At 38.2% G+C, this 22,982-nt stretch overlaps 1 protein-coding gene across 1 annotated transcript in view; it reads left to right on the top strand.

The window, feature by feature from the left end:
• The window catches only part of CPQ (carboxypeptidase Q), a 153,455-nt gene that overhangs the window by 40,637 nt on the left and 89,836 nt on the right, over positions 1 to 22,982 (top strand). Inside the window, exon 4 of the mRNA XM_005150879.3 lies at positions 12,530 to 12,737. Within this exon, the coding sequence (XP_005150936.2) occupies positions 12,530 to 12,737 (208 nt within the window). The remainder of the gene's footprint in view (positions 1 to 12,529; positions 12,738 to 22,982) is intronic.

Raw genomic sequence — 22,982 nt, 5'->3', positions numbered from 1 at the left:
ACTGATTCTACCCATTTGTACACAGGACAACAGAAGCATCAGAGAGAATAATCATGTGAATTAACTAAAGCCAGGGATGCTAAAGTTCCATTCATCACCCTGCCTTGTGCCCCTGTGGGATCTTGAGTAGCTCGTGATAATTTTTCTCTTTCCCTGTTTGCAAGCAGCATTAATATATTTTTGAATGTTAATGTAGTGTAGCTTTTGTACATTGTTTACTGTGAAGAAAGCAACATTAGAATCAACTCCTCTAAACTGTGATTAGGTTGTCAAGAGTTTTGGCACAATATTCTGCCATATTGCAGAATCTGCTCTTGTAGAGAGATGGTTATATTATTAGATAATAGTGAGTGACTTCTGCTGATAAATAATCCATAAAATAACCATGGGTTTGCATTATAAAATAGAAAGTATGGTATTTGATTGTCAATTTCTGCTAGATGGACATTGCAGGTTGACCTAACAGAGATCTATGGGAAGGCTCTGGCAGGAGGTGAATGACAGAGAATGCAGGTCATTGCCTTGGAATACTGTATTTTCAAATGGAAATGTTTAAAAGCAATTGGTTGACCGTAGCTCAAAGGATTTGGATTTTGAGTTCAATTCAGTATCACTCGCTGTGAGAGTTGAAGCTGCTGTAATGAGCAGGCAGGACCTGCAATTTCATAAAAGTATGAGGGATTTTCTTAGTAACAGCTCTTTATTGTCAAGAACAACACAAACTTTAGAAATCAGGTTCTGGTGTTCAAATGTGATTTTGCCAACGTCTGAGTTTTGGAAAGGGTGATCTCACAGGCAGGACACAAGAGAGGTTGTAGCTGTTCTTCTATAATCTGTGTATGGCTTGCACCTTTTTAGGGAGTAGACTGTGGTCCTTCTTTGAGAAGAGTCTGCGTCTTTCTCTGAGTATCTCTCACTGCAGTCTTCAAAGAAGGAAACAACAATCTTCAGGACTCCCAGTTTCAGGCTCTGAGAGGGGTGTAGTGGCTGCTGTTGGAATATGGAAGAGACAGAAAGGGCTGTGAAGGGACCAGGCAGCTTGAGTACATGCTCTGTATCTCCAGAAAAAGCATTAGAGGGATCTGTATTTGTGCTCAAAGGCCAAAGAGGTTGAGCAGGGATTCAACATTATCTAGATGCAGTCAGCACCTGGAGTCCCAAATCCTGGGCTGCAGGTTCATCTGAGAGACCATCCAAGGCTTTAACTCCACAAAACTGTGTTTTTCTCCTTCTTCCTTAGTTTATTTAGGAACTCTTTGCTTAGTTTATAATGCTGACAATCTAGGAAAACAGATATACCATGCTGCAGTGTCTGAGAGAATTCTAACATTTCAGGCTTGCCAGAAATGTGATGTGAGTAGGCATACCCATGAGAAAACTTTAGCAGATATACTTAGAATTATAAGTGCAGCTGCAGTTTATGATTTTAGAATCGTAATTTTTTTTCAGTGCCTAAAATTAGGTTTCAGTCATGTAAATCTTTGCATGGTACTTCTTGGGGACAATCAGTGATGGATTCTTTTAATCCTTTCCCATATACAGCAGTACTTTTTATTCCTTGGCTATTTCAGTGGTAGATAGAGGAATAACTTCAGTTAGTGAAAAGATGGCACAATCCATGCAAGTGCAAAAAGATGTTGAGGAATTGGAGAACACATCAGACTTCCAGGTAATGCTTGTCCATAGAGGTTTCCTGAGAAAAGAAAGGAGAATGTGATTTGTGCCTGTAAGAATCTCCTTAAAGTGTTTAAATTGAATGACTAGTTCAATTGGTCATGCTTTTAATACATTTTTTTTTAAAAAGAACAATTTTAAATGCTTAGATCAGTGTCAGCTCATCATGCAATGCACTCGTCTGTGTATCTGTGTAAACAGAAGATGTTTTATTACCGTTTTTGCAGCCAGGTCACTCAGTAGTTTTATAGTTCTGGCAGCAAGAAGTGATACTGTGTGATTTGCAGTGTATGGGTCATGTCAACCATCTACTGTTCATTGCAGGTAAACAGTTCAGTGGTTAAGCTGTGGATCAAGCACTGGCCTGTTAAACCATGAGTTTTGTTAATGTTGACATTAGTCAGTCTAAAGTTTGCATCACAAGATTCACCACAGGTCAGTGAACCTTTATCTTCATGTAGATGAAACTATTAAAATCCCACTTTGAGGGCTGGCTTTGCAAGCTGCACTTACAGAGCAACTGCTTTAAACTACTCAATAAATAGTTACGAACTGCACATATTCAGGGTTGTTCTGTTTCTGTTTATAGACAAGTTAGATTTGAAACAAGTACAATTTCCAGTGAATAATTTAAGTAACTCCACTGTGCTTACACAAAATTGTGGTACAGAATATTTTAGCTTGACAGCTGCAAGTTAATTCAGCCTGTGCGTATTAGCTTGTAAAACACAGTTATGTTTCTAAAATTACACAATGCACTTCTGTCTAAGGAGATATATTTTTTAACAGATTTTCTATTTATATTATTTATGAAGTTATATATGTGATTTCAGTATTAATGTTAATCATTAACAGTCAGTAAGATAATTTTCCTGCATAGTGTTCTTCAGGGAGCAAAAAACATTCCTAGTTAGCATTTGAACACTGGGAGAAAATTCCCACTTTTTATTCTGTTACTGTCTTGTAGCATTGCACTAGGTGGGTTTCAGTGTGTTCCTATCTTGAACTCTAAGGCTGTGGTATTTTCACAAATCTGTGAATGCATGCAACTCACTGCATGTCCATTGTGGAGGCTTTCTGAACAGAAGAGTGACACCCAGGACAGACAGGTGAGGAGGAAGCGGGGAAACTCATGGTTGGCCCACCGACAGTCCTCTTCTGGAGCTACCAGAGGTTTGCTCAGAGAGCTTCAGAATTCCCATGGCAGTCAGTTTGCAGGTAGTCTGAAATCTTAGCATGTCCCTAAATCCAGTTCACCACCCCCACAGCTCATCTGATCTGACTGGTTTTGTGCCCCTGTGTCTTGGTAAAGGTCTAAAAAACATTTGTGTATTTAAATTTATGTACAGACTATGAAAGTCATAATCATTATTATACATTCCAGCAAAAGCCTCCAGCCTGCTACCTTTTTCCAACATTTTCCTCACCAACATGGATCAACTAATGAAAATGAAAGAGAATTGTATTGTTTTAGCCTGTCTTCCAGAAGAGACTCTCCTAGGTGCTCCTTATTAGATATTAAAGAAATCTATAGAACATAAGAGTGGGATTGAGAATAATCTTTTCTCTCCCCTTCAGAAGATGATTGGTGGAATTCAGAAGAAGGAATTCGTGTATGTCCAGGATTGAATAGGAAGAGCACAAACACTTAAACAGTAACCAAAATAATATGAATATGCAGTGCATATTGAAGAGCACAAAGAAAGAATGTAGTATGTATTAAAGAGTAAAACACTTGATCTCTAAAAAAAACCCCCCAAAAAACAGTGAAAAAGTATTGCCATTTGGCAGTGATTTCTATTTTCCTTTTGAGGAAGGAAAATTACTTGAATTCTCAAGACTTAACTGTTTTCTTGGGAAACCCCTGCATTCATTTCATCATGGCAGCTGCTGTGTCCTGTGTGTTCTTCCTGCATGCTCCCAAAGAACCCAGCAGCATGGGAAGATACTCAGAACTGATTCAGTCATTCTGCAAAGCCTGGCTTGCACTTGAAAGATATTTTGTTTCAGCCTGACATTCTTCTTTTCCTAGACACAATAGTAATTGCCAGGAGAAGAGCTTTTCAGAGGAAATACATACCTATTGGGATATTTTTTATTTCACCTGATGTAGATTATGAAGCCTTGGGGATAATCTGCCACAGTCAACAAATGCAGGTGGGGAACAAATGCTCACTCTTGGCATGACATTTTGTTATGCTGCTCAATATTTAGTTCTAGTTCACAGGAGTTACAATGTTGTAATAAGCTTTAAAAATATATTCTGTGGCTAAAAGGCACTTTTCTATTTGCAGTGGATTTCAAGTTTGAGATTAAAAATTCCAGGTGTATCTGTGGAGCAACAGACAAGACTTAGCTGAGTTTTGAAACTAAAACCATACCATTTTATTGGAGAATGAGTTTATCAAATCAGTGTAATATGCTATTAGATAAAGTATTCTTATCACTTAAGCTTTTACATTGTATTTTACATTGTGTGAGTGTTGTGTAATATGTGAACTCGATAGGCAAATATAATGATCGGGTGATGTTAAAATAGTTCATGTGGCAAATCTCTCATTTGGGGGAAAAATAAGTTGTACACTCACCATATTGTTTTTATAACATTTTTTATTCTCTTGACTGAAATTATCTTTCCATACTTGAACAGCAAAAGTGTTGAATTGTGTAATAGAACACCAAAAAGGAGCTTAATATGCTATAGAAATTACATCTGTGGGAGTAAAAAAAAAGGATTTAGGCATTAAAGTTGTTACAGTTTCAGTTTTCTTCAGAAAGTGTAGGGGCTCACCCTGACAAGTCTTTTGCAGTGGCTTTTTGTTTGCTCACTGCTGAGCAAACTCACTCACTGAGGCTGAATCCAGTCAGGACCTTTACTATTTCTTCAAATATCCAGTCAGTTTTCAAAGCCTTTCACTCTCCACCCACTTCTATTGAAGTTGCTGGAAGATTTGCCGCTGTTTTTCAGTGTAAACACAGCTATACTCACAAACAGCAGAAAAGATTGCTAGATTCTTCCATTTCCTCTCTCTTGTTCCACTCCTGGGATTTACATCCATGCTATCTATGGTGATAATACCGAAGTTATTTTACTGACTAGTTTTTTGCTTTTAAAAGCTTTCCACTTTTATTCATCTACATAGTTGTTTTTGTTGCTAACTAACATACTGTTCTCCTGCTGTCTTCAGAGACTTGTCATTCTTATTCTACCCTGTGGTTTGATTTTTTTTTTCTAGACTGTCCTCGTATTCCTGTTGATCCTGAAGTGTTACTTTTCACACTTTAAAAATGTTTCTCCATAAGACTTTGTTTTCATTGCCCCAATCTATTTAGGGAAAAGTTATTCCTAAATGTTTGAGTTTGATAGGTTTCTACTTCATTTTAAAATGGAAACAGTGTCCAAGGTGTGTACAGCTCTGAATGGTATGTGGCATGGAGAAGGAAGGGAAGAATAAAAGCTCCATACATATCTTCTTCTGTGAGTTTGAAACTTTCCCCTGCTTCCTTTTAGACTTTGATCCCCTTACTTACCTCTAGGTCACTGATAAAAAGGAAGACGTTTTACCGTGGGTAAGACCAGTATCCTTACCCTTTTCCTTCAGCTCACTGAAGGTGTTGAATGCATGTTGCCCTTTATCATGACCATCTTTTGAAAGGAGACTTACTCCCTGTACTGTCTCTTAATACATTGTATTCAATGCCAGAGGAGACTCAAGTTTTAGTGTGATTTATTGTGTATGGGAGAGCTTGACCTTCCTCACTACTTAGTGTCTGCAACAAAACATAGGCTTGGAAGCACTGATATGATGATCAGTCTTAGCCATAAAGCTCTGATGCCTCTTCACCCCTGTTTGTGTGTGATAATTTAAATGTAAGAACTTATTATGAATAAGTACAACCATCACTACATGAAGGAAGTATGAAGGCCAGATCAGTATTTTAGACAGCTAGCTGTTACCTAGTTTGCTTATGTATTGCTGTCCCTGTGGTGCCTCTTTGTCTGATTTTCTGCTTTCAAAATAGAGAAAATTATTTTTCTTGGTGGTGGTTTTTTGTTTGGTCAGTTTTTAGTGTTTTTTTTTTGTTTGGATTTATTTCTATCCTTCCTATAGGTACAAAATATAACATCTGTTTCCAGTGAGGCTGATTTCTCATTTGTCCTGTGTGATCAATAGTCTCTGGTGATGGAGGGGTCACTGAAGATATAAATATGGCTCCTGCTCAAAGCTGAGGAGCCAAGAGTTCAGCAAAAAATAAAAAGAAGCCCCATGAAGCCAGAAGCCTGCAGCTGCTGGCAATTAGGATTGTCACTGGGGTTCCCTCTGAGAGCCCTCTGCTAGCATGCCTATGGTAGTGTGCAGCCAGCAGCTGTGTTCTCACAAGGTGGGGATGTAAACACAGGAGGGAGAGCTTGCTTGTTCACATTGAGCAGGAGGAGGCCAAACAGGTGTATGACTTCAATGGTTCCCTTAAGGTATTGTCAGCTGCTGGAGAGTCATCCTCAGGTCTTGAAGATGCAGAAGGTTTCTTTTTCAGCTGAAGAGCAGCTGATGCGAGCCTCTGCTTCTTACAGGCATTTGGAAAGGATTGTGCAGACTTTTCTACTTTCCCAGCAGTTGGATAGTCCTGGGGAGGAATTCATTGGACTTGCTTCATTTGATCATTTTACCATACACAGTTGTGTTCTGCTTCTTGTTTGAAAAAGTTGTATCTAATCTATGCTATTTTTAAAAAACTTCTGTGTTTATCACAGAATTCCCTTGGTGCATGTGGTACTGAAAATGATAGCAAAATACATATACATGTTAGTTGCATTCTGTAACCTAGCACGTATGTAATTACGTCAAAGTTATTATGCTTGTTTGGTAAAGTCTTATTTTAATGAGTGCCTAGTGCTGATTAGATGCAGTTTTCTAAATGTTAATTTAAATGGAGTCCATGTGGTAGCAGAGTCATGCTGTACTATTTTTTCAAAGGGAGTTTTTGTTGGTAAGGCCGATAGTTTCTGGAGTCTCTTACACCTCATTACATCTGTGCAGATGCTACATCTATTAAAGGTTGGTACAAAGTAATCTGGAAGAGACTGTATGACTAGACTCCAAATACTCTATCCTTGATAACAGACTGCTATATTATTTAATTCCGTATTTGTGCCACATTGTATTTTTGCTCCTTAGTTTCTTGAAATTTTCTGTGTATATGCAAATTTTGTTTCAAACTTAGTCTTGATATTATTTCAACCTACTGTAAACCAACAAATCAAATCCTACAAAGCCAAAAAGAAGTAAATGAAGCAAGAGAATCTTGGGATAAATGATGACAGAAACACAAAATTAGGATGAATTTATTTCTTTCATATTTTGCCAAGTGGCTGTAAACGGGGGAGAGTCTTGATTTTGTTTTTAAAGACCTAATTCTTCTGAAAAGTTTAACAGTACTTTTGACATTTTGACTAATTCTGTTATAGTTTGGCCTCTCTATCCAGATAATGGTGAGAATCTTGAAAGAACGTAAACAGTCTGAGTGAGCACAAGGACAAGTTTTGTTTTGTAAGGACTTGATGGTGCTGGAAAAAGGGATTTAATTTAATGGAGTTCAGCCCTTCCTGTACTGCTTTTGATGAAGAGAAGGATACAGGAGTGAGGCACTTATGCATAGCTATTCTTTGTAGCTAAATGTGAGATCAAGATGTACAGTTTTCCTTCTGTTTTGCTCCAGAATGCTCCATCAGTCCTTCAAAGTGTAAAGCTTTATATATGAGGAGGTTTTCTGTGATATGTAGAATATATAAGTGAAAAAACAGAACTGAAGTATGAGGGGGATGTGAGCCTACTACTGAGGGTTAAAGCTGTGATCTTGTTATGGGTATAGCTAGAGATGAATTTAGTCATGGTTCCATTCTGGAATTTATTTTAAGCTTTAAGTCAATGATAACAAACTAGCTGACCTGATATGAATGTTGAGTTTACATGTGGCTGGTAAAGTGGCTATGGTATGGATCCTGTAGAAAACAGGCAGCTCTGTATGTAATTAGTCTCACAATGTGTTTGTATGAGTGAGTAAACTAAAGATACTTAGACAATATTCATTTTCTATTTCCCAACCCTAGATTGCTTTATGAGATAGATGTGAAGAATCGTGTACTGGGGGGTGTATATTCAGCTACACATTATGGCTGAAGTAGGTCTTTGTAAGCTTTCATATAATCAAATTTTGTTTCATTTTGCTTTCTTGTAGTCATGTTAGTTTTTGTAATGCCATGCTTACTTCTTCCTTTAGGATATTGCTGTCTGCCTGAGGCTTCAACTTGAGATATGTTTTCCATCAGAGCATCCAGTTTAGCTTAAAGCACTGGTTCTTACACAGTTCATTTGCCGTTGGGCATTTTGGCTTACTTTAGAGATAAGGTAGGTAGTAGTCCAGGAGCAAAGTAATGAAGCATGCAAGCTCAGCTACCACAGTAAAAAGAGCTAGAACTGACCTGACACCAGCAGCACATATTTTCATCCATGCATTTTAATGTCTCCACATTTGATTATGTTACTCAGAAGAGAAACTAACTAGCTGCCTCTTGACTTTTTTACCCTTCCTTTACACTTTTCTGTAAGATGGAAGCCACAACTGTTATTTGATGTGCAATTCTAAAAGAGAAAACTTTCAAGATGTGAAATCCACAGGTTCATCAAAAACAAAACCCAATCATTTTGTTTATCTGATTTTGTCAGCTGTTGAGCAGGGATATTAAGCCCAAATGAGGATCAGCTTTTATTAATATTAGTAAGTTCATAAAGGAGTAATCTAGTGCGATGTGTTCAAATTTTTAAGTAGTTTAACGAGGGAGATGAGGTGATCCAGTAGGTATCAGTCAGAAGAACCACGCACCCTTTCCTCTATTGAACATCAAACTATGGCATTGGAGCATGGGTCTGTTAGGTACTGAATAGGCTAATTACCCTGAAAGTTTTGCAAAATGAATTCAGGCTTTGCTAAATGACAGCATTTTTCAGACTGAGTGTGGGCTTCAAGCAATGGAAGCTGACATCATTCCTGGGTGTCAGGAAACACCAGAGGTGCACCTTGCTTGCCTGTAGGTACCAATGTTGCAAAGATAAATGTTGATTCTGATTCAGGGCTGCTTTGTGATCTCCCTAGCTGGTTTTATGTGATACTTTTCTTTCTTTTCTTTTTTTCAAGGGGCAGGGAATGGCAAATACAAGTCAGATTTAATTTTTTCTTCTTTTTTTTTTTAATAAAGAATAGCCACAAATCCATGCTTGTTCCAACTCAGTGAAAATGAAAATCTTCCTTACCCACCAATACAAAAACTCCAAGATTCCTTCTCCTAAACTACATCCTTTCCACCCTGTTTTGAGTCAAACTCAGGAGTGCTTCTCTCCATTTTCATCTGCTGCACGCAGAGTCTGCTAGCAATTTCTGTTCTGTTTTGTTCAGTTAATTCTTGCTCACGCCTTGTTATGTGGTCAGCAGCCTTTCTGTTTTTTGGTTACCTCTGCCAAAAAAGTGACTTAATTACTTAGACGATTTTTTTTTGTGTAGTCTTTGACACCTTATTAAGCGATTTACTATGTAGATATACTTAACATATGGTGTGTTTTGCATACATGTAAAGTTTGATCGGGTATGTCCTAGGATGTTTAGTGTCTGCCACAAATATTTTCTATGTGAGTTCATCTTGCAGCATTGAGAATGCACAGTACTATGATATTGCCCTGAGCCTTTGCACTGGTAATGCTTAGAGTCCATTTCCCTTTTTATAGCAATTGTTTTTTTACAGTCATCCATTCCCTTCAGGTCCTAGTATCAGCTAAAGAGTTGTTGGCTCTGCCTGCCTGTGCCAAAATGTGTTTACTTGGATTGTTGGGTTTATCTTTATAAACTTGTCAAAATAGTAGTTTGAGCATAAAAATGACACAACTACCAGGTGACTTCAAGGTTTATTTTTTGGGTTAGCTGGGTTAAATATTGTACCTGCAAGCATTCATTCATTTGAGGTGTGTAAGAATGTGTGCATCTCATTGGGCTGTCAGAAGCTTTATTCACAGTTGTATTGAAGCCTTGGGATTGAGCATCCGAAACAAATGTAATTGCTACTTACACTGCAGAAACAAATAGAAGTTTAGGCGGTTCTTTTGTTGAGCATCTGGGAAATAACTAGGAGAGTGAAATCAATGATGCAACTTGACTTACTGCAGTTCAGCATACATGGCATGTTAGTACTAAGACATAATCTTGCCAGAAGACACAGGTGAATGGATTCATTTCAAATGAGTACAAACTTCTGTTGAATGTAGGTTTTTTTTTTCCTAACATTAATACATAAAATTGTCATTTTTTTTCCCCTCTGTGTTGTATATTCTGTGGGTTTTTGGAATGTCGCCTGGCTAACATGCTGGCTATACCCACGAGCATTTAAAAAATATTAAATATATGCAGAAAATTGTCGCAGTTTTAAAGAGGGGGTGAGAGGGACATTTTTTTCTTCTTTCTTTATTACAAGGACAAATGGAATTAAAACCCCCTCAGCTTACTTATCTACATGAGTTTATCATGCTCAGAGGATTACATAGCACAAGAAATGCTGAGTACCAGGGTAACTGTCATTTACAAAGGTAGCCATGGGTCACACAAACTGCAAAGCCAGTGAGGAGAAGGGGCACCACTCTACCTGTGAAGTTCAGCTGTAAACAACTGGAAGCAGTATTGTCCTGAACTGTTGCCACCTAATAAACAGATCTGCCTACGCTCTGAAGCAGCTCCTCTAAGACTCCTGTCTTATGTCTCTGTATTTTCTTTACAGATATGTGTTTTACACATCTACTCTGTTGGTTGTTATTGATTATAACATGATGCTATTGTTGATAAGGATTTATTCTTCTAAATAAATAGAACTGAATAATCTCTCACATTTTACCTAATCTATATCCTTTCAAAGTGGACTTCTCCCTCCTTACCACATCTCCAGGCAGTAAGCGTGGGTTTTTTTTCCCAGTTCTGAAGACATAAAAAGGTGTTTAGACCAGATGATGTTCAGAGTTCCCTGACAACCTCAGCTGTTCTGCAATTCTGTTATCAATATATGGATAAATATCATTAAAATTTCTAACAGCTGATGTGAAGAATGTCTGTTATCTGGTTTGAAAGCTTCAACTGTAGCTCTTCTTCATAGGGTAACATGTAGGTAAAGATATGATTTAGCTTTAAAGATTTCCTTTGGAGAGGTAATTCATGGCATTTCACTGATGAAGTCAGAATTTTGTAACAGACAAATAGAGAAATAGCTTATTCATAAGAATATTGAAGAAGCCTCTAGGTGGCTGAATATCTTACGTGTTTTGAAAACAACACTGGAGTAGTGACTGAAATGTGAGAATTACAAAGTAGACCTGAAATGAAAGGTTGCAGAAATATTATTTCAGCTTACAGATTTATTGCAGAGGATGGCTAATACTGGAGAGCTGCTTGGTTAGAGTTTTACCCTAATATTTCAATGCACAGTTCTAAGCTTATTTTAGGATTTAGGAGAAGTAATTATATACCAGTCAATTTCTGATCATTATTGCAGTATCAGAATTGTTCTCAAGTGTCCATTGAGTCTGTCCTTGTGAAACAAAGAGTGTTTTTATTCTCTTTTCTTCCCCCTGTTTCTGAAACAGAGTATTCTTATTCCCATTTTACAAGTGGTAAATGAAGACAAGAAATGATTTTATATTGGGGGTATTTGCAAATTTGGGCATACATCTAGAACCTGATGTCTCTTTTCCCACACGTTTTTTTCCACTGTATCTGGCTTTATATACAATTTCATTTTAAAAGCATTGACTTCAGCTGCAGCTCCTGCAAGTCAAATCCAAAGATCGTAACAAACGACCAGAAAATGAGGAATATTAAATAATGGCCAAATGTGAAATAATACTGAAGGAACCTATTAGCAGTCCTGTGATGTCAGATGCGGGATCACTCACTCCAGTTAGCTGTGCATGCAACAGTGGTAGAAGGAGCCTCTGGAAGGGAAATAAGTTTTAAATAAGGGAAATAAGCTTTGAATAGTCATGAAAATGTTTGTAGCCTTCTTAGAGGAAAGAAGTAATCACTACATACTGCACATGAATTTCAGAGGAACTTTGTGATTATTTTTGTATTACTTTGTTTCCCCTTTTTTAGATTTCCATAAGGCATAGTTATTCCTAAATGGAAGACACTGAAGCCTTACACCTGGTGGTGTATATTTTTCTTCTTCTTTGCATGATTTGTGTAAAGTTAACTGGGGGGTTGGGATGTTGTTTTTGTTTGTTTGTTTTGTTCTCTTATGTCTACAGGTAGTGGTGAAATCTCAAGTGTACTGAGATGAAATAAATGCTTTTTATTTTTATAGTCTTATTATTTTTCCTGAAGTCCCTCATATTAGTGCTCTTCAAAATAAACCTTCAGTCTGATGTCAAAATAATTGAAGTCATGACTTTTAATTTCAATACTTGTCACAGGGAAAAAAATGCACTTTTTACAAACTGTTCATTTTTCATTGCTTTTCTTCCTGATAAAGCAGTGAGGTAAGTGTGGTATTGGAGTATTTAGTACTGTTATGTCAAAGCATGACAATGACCAAAATAGTGCTGACACAGAATAGCTTTCTAGAGAGAATAGGGTACAGTCAGATACTCTGATTAGTATAAGAACACTTGATGTATTTTATTGGAAGGTTCATTAATATAAATATAACCTTTTTTGAGAGTCTGCTGGGGATGGTACTGAAAGTTTCTTTTAATACTTCTATGATAATGATAATAACTCACAGAGATAAGCTGTTATCATTGTCCTTTGATTTTTATTCTCACAGCCCACATACTGGGTGGCAGAATTACCAGCCTGGTGTGCCCCAGATTCCCACTGCCTGCATCACTGTGGAAGATGCTGAAATGATGTCACGAATGTCTCTCCGGGGCATTAAGATCATTGTGCACCTGAAGATGGGGGCTAAGACCTATCCAGATGCTCCTTCCTTTAACACTGTGGCAGAGATAGTTGGAAGCAAGTACCCAGAGCAGGTGAGTGAGAATATATCAAAGGAAATTTATTTTGCTCTTTAAAAATATGAAAAAAACCCAACCTCAAAGAATAGCCTGTCCTAAGAAATCCCCCAAACTGGTAACTTCTATTCACCTATTCTACATCTCAGACATCTTCAGCTCTTCAGTCTTTTTCAGGTAACAGGTTTGAAACCACCAGGCTCAGTTCTAACATACCAAGATATGTCTTAAAAAACTAAGAATTACTGTGATCTAAAAACAGGAAATTCAACTAAACTGCATACAACTTAACCTCCTCCTTTTTATTTCTCTGGCTTAAAGTTAATTTTAAATAGTACCATCTGCATAATCATACAAAGAAGCATGTATGTAAGCAGCAGTGAAATCCCAGCACTGTAATGAATACAGTTACTGCTTTAATTAACAACTTAAGTAAGTAAAGGTTGCCATAATGATTTGTGCTTGGGGTTGCCTATTGTTCTGTTAATAATCTTCAAGCATTTTTTTGACCACATAAATAAGCAAGGTTCTGCGGTCCAGAAACAAAATTGTTTGTCTGAGTTTTTCCTCTAATGTAAAAGTGAATGCAGGATGTCAGTTTTAACTTTTCTGAAGATGGTTTTTCTTGTGTGAATCATTGCTGTGTTTAGCAGGAGTTGTGTGTGTGTTAGTCTGGAGGAATAAACCATCTCTGATCTGCTCTAAAAAGTATCTGCAAATTCTGTTTGAACACTAGGTAAGCCTACATTGTTGGTTTCCATTTTAAAACTTTTCTTCTTGCTTTCTCTTTTCTCACAACTTCTTAGCCAAAAATCATACAAACTAAATTCATGGTGCTGAAGGATTTGTTCCTGGTATGAGGTCTTCTATGTCAGCTTACAACATGGAATGATTTTTCTGGCAGTATAGTTTATTGTGAAACTGCTGATTCCACTTCAGTTACAGCAGCACTGGAAACTGTTGCTAGAGTACATCTACTGAGCCACAATTCTTTCTTAAACACTGTGGTTTTCTAACTTTAATGGAAAATAAGAGTGACTGTCCTTTAAACCAGGCATAGCTCTTTACTACCCTCTCAGAAAAGATGATAAATCTTTTCCGTAGCTCTGGCTTGTGATGTCTGGAGAACCTCAGTATTCACATGCATACACGGTTTCAGAAGCATTATCACTGGCCAGAGGAAAAGTAAATACCCTTACGGCTGATGGTTTACGTACTATCAGTTGAGTCTAGCATCATGAAACACATATTTACCAAGCTGAAGATGATGCTCAAACTTCTAAATTAAGGTACAGTTAATTTAATTTTATGTCATCTGAATTTTTATGCGTGCTTCTAACCAGGTAATAGGCTACCTTTCCTGAATTATGTTTGGTGTATTTCAGAATATGATATTTCAGTTCAGGTTATGAAGTGTCCAAATGCAACCTTCAGAGATGTCTTAAGGTGCTTGCCTGCACTTGATTTTCTCTTTACTGGCCAGCTCTGTTTCTTTAAGTAATGAAATGGGTTGGGATCTCTTTGCTTCTTCAGAGAAACTCAGTTTTTCAAAACACTGGGTAAAGACTTATTTACAAGCCCCCTGCTGATGTTAATGGGAGTGGTAGTGGGCACACTTTGAAAATGTAACCAAGAAACAGAAAAATAAAACAAGTGAATGTTTAGGTTTTTTAGCACTCAGTTCCTCTCAGAACCTCAATAGGTTCTTCATCACACTCATTCCACTGTGTTACTCTGGTGAAAACGGGAACCATCTAGCTATTTAGGCAATAAAATACATTGCAGACCCAAACTCTTACAATGCCTTTTATGCCAAAGTGTTTCAAAATGCAGTACAAATCCAGGGGAATAGAAAGGTGCCATTTCCAAGGGCCAAAATTCCAATGTAAGTTTTGAATTGGAAACAAAAGCAAATCTGGATCTCTGAACTCTGGGTGAGAAATCAGCAGCGGGTGGTATCACTCTTAGAAAGGTCGAAAGCAAAACAGCTTGAAATTAGGCTGAAGCCTGGGAAATGTAACTGGTCACAGGTATTGCAACAAATTATACCTTAAAAAAATGGACTTAGTTGAAAATGAGGGTGACTGTAGGATACTGAAGAAGTCTGGTGAGAAGTGATACGGTTTTAGATGTAACTGCATTTTCTGCATGTCTGTGTGACCAGAATTTAATATACTGCTTGGTTGATAAATAATTCATTAATTCCTTCTTTAAGATTTTAGCATGTTTATTAAAAATTATCACCAAGAACTGAAATAATATTTGCTTGATTTTTTTTTCTATTGTAATCATTGCTGAATATTATCATTAAAATCCTTTAAAGAAGAAAGCAATTTGTTGGTTTTTCTTACCTGTTTGGGTTTGTAGGTTTGTTTGTTAGTTGGGTTGGTTTTTTTTTTTTTGCTTTATTTGACCACTCTTGTAGCATGTCCGGTTCAGTTCCTCCTTTTTAAGTAATTTTTCCAAGAGTTTTGTGTGGATTCTTGCACATAGCAATGGAAAAAAAAAAATAAAACCAAGCCAAACCAACCTAAAGAAATGTAAGGAAAACAGAAGAAAAAGTAGTTTGCATACTTCTGAGATATTTTCCTAAATATTTGCTATACTGTAGGTTTAGTGTTCTTAAACTCTTGTAATACTTGCTTTGTTTTGCTCTTGCAAGAGATGTTTGATATCATCAAAATTTATACTCAGAACTGTCAAACTTTCAAGCTTTTGTTTAGGCACCTCTGCTTAACTTCGAGACATTTACATTTCTGAATAACTTTAAGCAGTAGAAGAAATGTCATTACTGCTTTGTGAAGCATCAAGCCCTCAGGGATGTCAGAGATGTATCCACCTAGCAATGATGTGACATGGGTGCAGATGTTCTGTTGCTGTTTGAGGCAACTCTGTACTCAAGGCACGCAGGTGCTTTTGAAAAGTTAATCCACTGATACTTCGGGTTTCTGTTCTGCTTTATCCTTCTCTTTGCCCAGGCAGTATCAGTAAGCCAGTCCTTTAGCACCAATAGCTTCAACTAAGAAAAATGCACTTTGAAACCTACTCTAAGTTGCAGCTTTGCACTCCCAAGTATTCAGATGGTGTAGAAAGCATCTGAACTAAAAAAGGAAATGGATTTTGTCATGCTGTCAGTGAAGTTCACTCTCACCAATGTCTCTGTTATGTTTATCTTTGTATTATTACTTCTACATTAGGGAAGGGCTGCTCTCTCCAGACAGACCTCTTGCTAATATCAGAGCAGGCATGACTTCATGTTCTAAGCAGAGACATCCACCATCCTGTCTGTCCCAAGGTCCTCACTTAGTGCCTGCTGAGGCCTGAATGCCTGTAGGTATCCAAATGAGGAGAGCCTGTGACTATAAGATAATGAGTTCACAATCAAGGTTTCCTTCATATAAACACATAGAAAGCAGTGGGACCAAACATGCTATGACTTGATACCCTGGCAGCCTCTGTGAGCCTGGGATCCCATTCTTATGGTGCTTATGACAGCAGTGAGAGTGGAAAACTCGTGGGTTGTGGGACTTAACATATTTAAGCCTGTATGATTGCTGAAAGTTGAGCCAAAGGGTGATTCTAGCATTTCCCTGAGCAGCCTGTTTCAATACCTGATCACCCTCTTGGTGAAGACATTTTTCCTAATATCCAGTGTAAAGCTCCCCTGGGGCAGCTTGAGATCATTTCCTCTTGTCCTATCACTTGTTACTTAGAATCATAGAATGGTTTGGGTTGGAAAGGACCTTAAGATCATCTAGTTCCAACCCCCCTGCCATGGGCAGGGACACCTCACACTAAACCATGTCAGCCAAGGCTCTGTCCAACCTGGCCTTCAACACTGCCAGGGATGGAGCATTCACAACCTCCCTGGGCAACCCATTCCAGTGCCTCACCACCCTTACAACAATGAACTTCTTCCTTATATCCAGTCTAAACTTCCCCTGTTTAAGTTTGAACCCAAAATGCAAGTTTGAACCCACCCTTGTCCTATCACTACAGTCCCTAATGAAGAGCCCCTCCCCAGAATCCTTATGGGCCCCCTTCAGATACTGGAAGGCTGCTATGAGGTCTCCACGCAGCCTTCTCTTCTCCAGGCTGAACAGCCCCAACTTTCTCAGCCTATCTTCATACGGGAGGTGCTCCAGTCCCCTGATCATCCTCGTAGCCCTACCTGGGGAAAGAGACCATCCATCTCCTCATTCCACCCTCCTTTCATGTAATTGTAGAGAGTGATAAGGTCCTCCATGAGCCTTCTCTTCTCCAGGCTAAACAACCCCACTTCTCTCAAAAAGGGAACTGTTTCTCCTAAGGCTTGTGCTCCAGGCCCTTCACCAGATTCGTTGCCGCTTTCTGGATCCGCTCCAGCGGGTTCACTGTGCTGGTGAGATGTTTTATTTAAACTATGTAAGTTGACACTGGAGACTGACTGACTGAGAAATTTGCAAGTTAACTAATGTGGTTTTCATTTGAAATTTGGGCAGAGCTGTAAGTAAGACATGTTTGTCTTCTCATTTTAATACAGATGTAACATGGTTGGTCTTAAAGTGCAGAAGCAACCATTCCATCTCTGGGGAAATGCTGTAAATAGGAGCTGCTTATTGTTAGTCCAGCTTCAATGTGCCTAATGTGCCAAACATGGAACCACAAAATACCTGAATAACTGAAAAGATATCAAAGTGGATAAAGATACAACTCTCCTATATCCTGACTTTCAGCATCTTTCTGTACCTTGTATTTCTTGGTGAGCAGTGTTGTTTCACTTTTATTACAGCTACTAAATGATGGGAAAACTGTTTCCTAAGTGCCTTACGAAGCCCGTAGATTTAACGTTTGCTCATTATTCTGTGATCTAGCATAAATACTGTAGAACGGAAACAGAGGAGCTCCTCAGTGCTTTTTGGGAATCCTGAAGAGCTGTTCCGGGTTTCACTCTGATTTGCCTCCTGTTTTTATGGAGTGCCATATCTATTTGAAAAGTTACTCTATTTTGAACACCACAGGCATAAAAGACCATTGAAGAATATACTGTAGCTCTGAGCCAAGTTTGGACAGCACTTTGAAAGTAGCATTCCTAGGGGTGACCTGAGAAACAGAGATGCTAAGGTAATAAACTGTGAAGTTCTTCACTGGTCCATGATTGATGTAACAGAACCTGTGCTACAAAGGAAATAGCAGCTTATTTACTTTTTCGTTCTTCTTCCTTTCCCTATTTCAAAAATCAGCCCTCTCTTGGAATTTGTGATACTGGGCAAGGCTCCAGGGAGCAAGAGAACACAAAAATTGTCAAGGCTTCTGAGTCTGTGAGGCATTCATGCACATAAGGGAAGAAATACTTTGTAGACCAAAAAAAATCCCCAACCCCAGGGAAAAAAAGAAAGAACAAAAACAAAAAAAAAGGACTTCTCTGGAGATGTGTAATACTCAGTACAATGTTGTTTTATGGCCTGGCACCAGTTCTACATATGTTAACAAAATGTCTATCCATTAGCCCTTTGATGTGGCTTCCAGATATCCCTCTGCTCCAACTAAATCGTGCATACAATAGAGCTTTGAGTAGAAATGTTTTAAGAGCCTGGTGCCATCACGTTATGGCTCCATTATCGCATTTTCTCCACGTGGATTGTTTTGCTATTCATTCCAAGACGTTGAAGGGTTTGTAAAGTGCATTCACTGAGCCCCTCTCTTGTGACTGTAAGCTGATCTTAGAGTTTAAGAGATCATTATGGAGATTGGGTTTTGAGAGTGCAAGCCCATTAGTTCATGATAGTGAACTGATGGGAAAGAAGAAGAAAGAGAAATTATGAAGAAGGAGCATTGGCACTGTTGGGAAATGTATTTTCTTTCAAGTTTTTGTATCAATATTTGCTGAAAGAAGTGGTACCCTCTATGTGTGTGTGTTTGTTTTATTAGTAATGGGACTTTGTACTATTAATTGGGGGTGGGTTTTTTATGATGTGCCTTGTGGGAGTGGAAATATTGCCATCATTTGTTCTTAAACAGAGGTCGTGATGAAAACAGTCAAATTAATATGAAACTGATATAGAGGAAAATTTTTCTTTGTAACTTGACCATTTTAAAAACTTTTTTTTTAACTGCCAGAAGGTCTAACAAATTTTAAGACTAAAGTACATGCTAAATTTTATGGTGTAAAGCTTGGCAAATACAAAACTTGAACTGCCAATTTAAAACCCAAGAGCTGACTGAAAGCATTTAATTCTGCTAGGGAGAACTTGGCAATAGTTTGCCTTCGGAATCTGAATAACGGATGCACCCTGAATTAGGCATGTTTTTTTTGAAACCTCAGTATCTGGGTGTGCACTAATATATCTTAAAGGTCATTTGTACATAGGTGGTTGATGTTAGAAAGGGGCAGCAGTTAAAAAACGTTGCGCTACTTAGAAGGTGTGTCTGAAATGTTGGTGGAACCAGTTAATGTTTGTATGTGGAAGAAAGATTCAAACCAAATTAGATCTTTAAAAAAATTATTTTCCCAATACGTTTTTTCTGGAAGGCATCAGTCAGGTTCACCAGTGTAATGTGACCTTGCTGATGTTCAGACATTTCCAGGATGACTAGACCGTACCTATAAATGGGCATCTGAGAGTGGAGGAGAGCGCCAGGGTGATAGCAGGCTCTGCTGATCTTGGAGGCATCTGAAGTTGTGTCTCAACTGTTGAGACTGTGTCTCAAGTGTCTCAGCTTGGTGATGCCAGAGCAGAACCAAAGTGTGCTTCACTGGGTGCAGGCAAGCCAGCAGCAGTTTAAAAGGGTCCTCCTCTTGCCAGCTGAGGCACAGTAGCCATCACTGCATATGAGCTATTGCAGTATGAAGGAAAAATGGCTTCGATTGCCATTGCCCCTAGAGGGGGCAGGACCTTCTTAGAGTGCTAACTCACTGCATGGAACTGTAACCAGTGATATCCTAGGTTAGTGCAGCACCAGGGTGACAGTGACAAGGGATGAGGACATCTAGGTGGCATTTCTCACTACAGCCAAGTGAAGTTTGGAAGAATTCAGTGCTGCTGTCACCCTGCTGTCTATGTTCTATTTGGATTCTCTTGATGCAAGCTCGGTGTACTTTATTGCCTTCCTCGTAAGCTTGGACACAGGTATTATCATATACATGACAAGCTGCATGCCTATCCCAACCTCTTGTTTTCTGAATCCAGACCGGGGCTACTTGCTAGACCTTTGCTCTGTGCATTACTCTTGAGAGCATTTGCTTGAGTTTTAAATCCTCTACTTCATAAACTGCAATCAACTCAATTGTGAGACTAGAAATTGAGAAGTAACATCTAAGGTGCTTATTCTGTTGGGCAGCAAATTTATCTGGGCACACAGTTTTGTAGCACTTTTGATTATGTGAGTGTAAGCAGATACAGTGTAATACTTTTTCTTCCCACCCATTCTTTTGTCTCTACTCCCACACAGCACTTTAAAGAATTACCATGGAATTTTATTTCAGTAATAATTTACAAATACACATAGGGTTTACAGAACGGTTGTGAAAGCTTTTTTTTTCTCCAGATTGAAAAAGTTATCCTCTAAAATTACACCACACCCTTCTTACTTTCTGATACGCAAGAGTATCTGAAGGGTAGTCCTAAGCTTGGCAGATGTGATACTTGCCTGAGGCATGAAAAAACTGCAATATTGAGGAGGAGGCAAGAAACGATATCGTACTTCTCATTATGAGTAAGTAGATGCCAGAAATGCTAGTGCCAAGCATCAAGGATTAGTTTAAAAACAACTGTTCAGTACAGAAGTAGACAAATAGCACAGTAGTATGTTTGTATTTGTTGGGTGCATACGTTATGCTTGACCTTGTACAACAGAAGGAGGATGACCAATATAGTTCTCGTCCTAGTGATGAGTACAGTGCTAAAAAATTGCATGTTTTCCATGGAAGTCTAATGGAAAATTGCATGTCTAAGAGTGGGTGGGTTGGATGTAGGGGGCTGTTTGACACAGATTAAGAGGTTACCACACAAAGGACTAATATAGAGGAAGATCTGACAATAAGAATTTAAGTGATGGATGGAACTAACTGTGGTAATGGAGTGAAAATGCTAAAAGCAGTGAAATGGGCAGGTTTTGGCTGAGGTGAAAGGGAGAAAGTACTTGATCTGCCCAATCACACTGAGATCCTGACAGTAGAGGTGCTATTCTAAGAAATGGGTGGTTGCAGAACATCTAGCAGAGTTCATATTTTTGATGGGCAGAGACACATTATTCTTGAGAAACAATGAACCAGCTGTAAAACTGAGGGTCAACTTGTTAGGGTTTCACACATTGTATTGTTGCTTTGTGAGAACGAGGAGTGGGGAGAGATGATGAAAACGATAAGCTGACCACAGTTGGCGTAGTCTTTAAGAACTAGTCTCAAGAGCTTGTTTTTTTTTCATAATTCAAAATGTTGATATAATTCGTTGTTTGGGGTTTTTTTAATACCATTGTATGTAGTTTTTTATAGTTTCATCAGCATGAGAGTCCCCTAGGCTTCTGAGACTATAAAAGCCTTGCACATTACCACTATAGCTTTATTGTAAAAGTAGTCACAATAATGCAAAAGTATTTATTATGGTTTGGCAAAGCAAAATACACTGTAGTGCACATTATACAAATACGATTTTCCAAAATTATTGTTAATAAAATGTTAAAGATCTTGTGAGGCTTGCAGGCATAAATCTTAATTAAATCAAAGAATGAGATTTGTTCATAGGTTTTCTCCAGTATTTATCAGTACTTACATGAACAATATATTATGATGCAATATGTAAGTGTCGTGGTTTAAACCAAATCCGCATAGTTCGCTCACTCACTCCCCCCCTCGCTCCCCCAACTCCTGGAGAGTTAGGAAGGAGAATCCAAAGAATGTAGCCCCCACGGATTGAGATAAGCACAGTTTAATAGCTAAGGCACAACACAAATCACTACTGCCATTACTACTACAAATAATAATGATAAAGCCAATAACAAGCGAAGAGAATACAACACCTCACCAGCCACCGACCCATAACTCACCCCACCCTGCCTGGCTGAGCACTGAGCGATACCTCCTCCATCCCCCCAGAGCTCTAGAACTTCCCGGTTTCTCCCGGTTACCTCCTGGGCATGATGTGCTATGGTATGGAATACCTCTTTGGCTAGCCTAGGTCAGGTATCCTGTCCCTCCTTCCTCTTAGCCTCCCCTCCTCCCTGGCAGAGCATGAGCTCAGAAAAAAAGGCCTTGAACAAACCAAACACCCGAGCAGTAACTCAAAACATACTTGCTATCAGCAAACGATCTCAGCCCGAAAGTCAAAACACAGCACTGCACCAGCTACCAAGTAAGGAGAAAAATGACTGCTACTGCTCAAACCAGGACAGTAAGTTATCTAAAATTTCATTGTGCACAAATACAGTTCTAATTCATTATAACAGGTAAATGTAAATTTTGGACAAATTCCTCGTTTACACATTGACTCTTTTTAATAGTACTTGTCAGAAAAGTAAACTGTTTTATGTGCTTAGGACTGAGATCCCATTTCTTCTTTATTGATGTTGCAAACTAAAAAAAAGGACATATTTCAGTATGTTTAACAAAAAATGTATTTTGTTCTATAGGTTCTTTAGGTTTGCTGCTTTATACATGCTGAAATGTATGCACAACCTGCATTTGCTTTTCACACTAGTTTTTATGCTGTCATTTGTTCCATAGACCATTTTATAAATTTGAACAAAAATCAACTAAAATGCATCTTCTAGTATTACATAGTCTGTTGACATCTGATTTTTATTAGAGTGTTTGAATTTACAGCTATCATTGTGAAGTATTAGTCTTGAGAACAATGTACAATGGTATAAATTCCTCAGAAAAAAAATACATCCCATTTCATCTAGTCATGCATACATTACACATGCAGGGTGAATGGAATAATAGAATGATGTAAAATGAAATAGTCTGTAAATCGTACTGCTTTAGAAATTCTACGAAATCAGTGTGTTTTCTCCTAGAGTGCATATAAGCAAATAGGAGTAGGATTTTCCTTGTATTTTAAATATTTTACCTCATCAGAGAAGGATAATGATGCTGTCTCAGTACTTCTGTATCACTTAAAATTCTGGGCTTTACTTTTTAATTGTATGCCTAGTCTAATGATCATTGTGTTTAGTTTCTGCATTCATTAATGTCAACTGGACAAAGATTTTTCTCATCGTCTCCACGTTCCAAGTTTAATGTGTTTCTTGTGGGAGAAGGTGTTTCTTGAAATAATATTCCTC

The sequence above is a fragment of the Melopsittacus undulatus genome, chromosome 1 (genome assembly GCF_012275295.1).
Source record: "Melopsittacus undulatus isolate bMelUnd1 chromosome 1, bMelUnd1.mat.Z, whole genome shotgun sequence".
Lineage (NCBI taxonomy): Eukaryota > Metazoa > Chordata > Aves > Psittaciformes > Psittaculidae > Melopsittacus > Melopsittacus undulatus.
The sequence above is the reverse complement of the archived record's forward strand: the minus strand, read 5'-3'. Positions and strand labels throughout refer to the sequence as shown.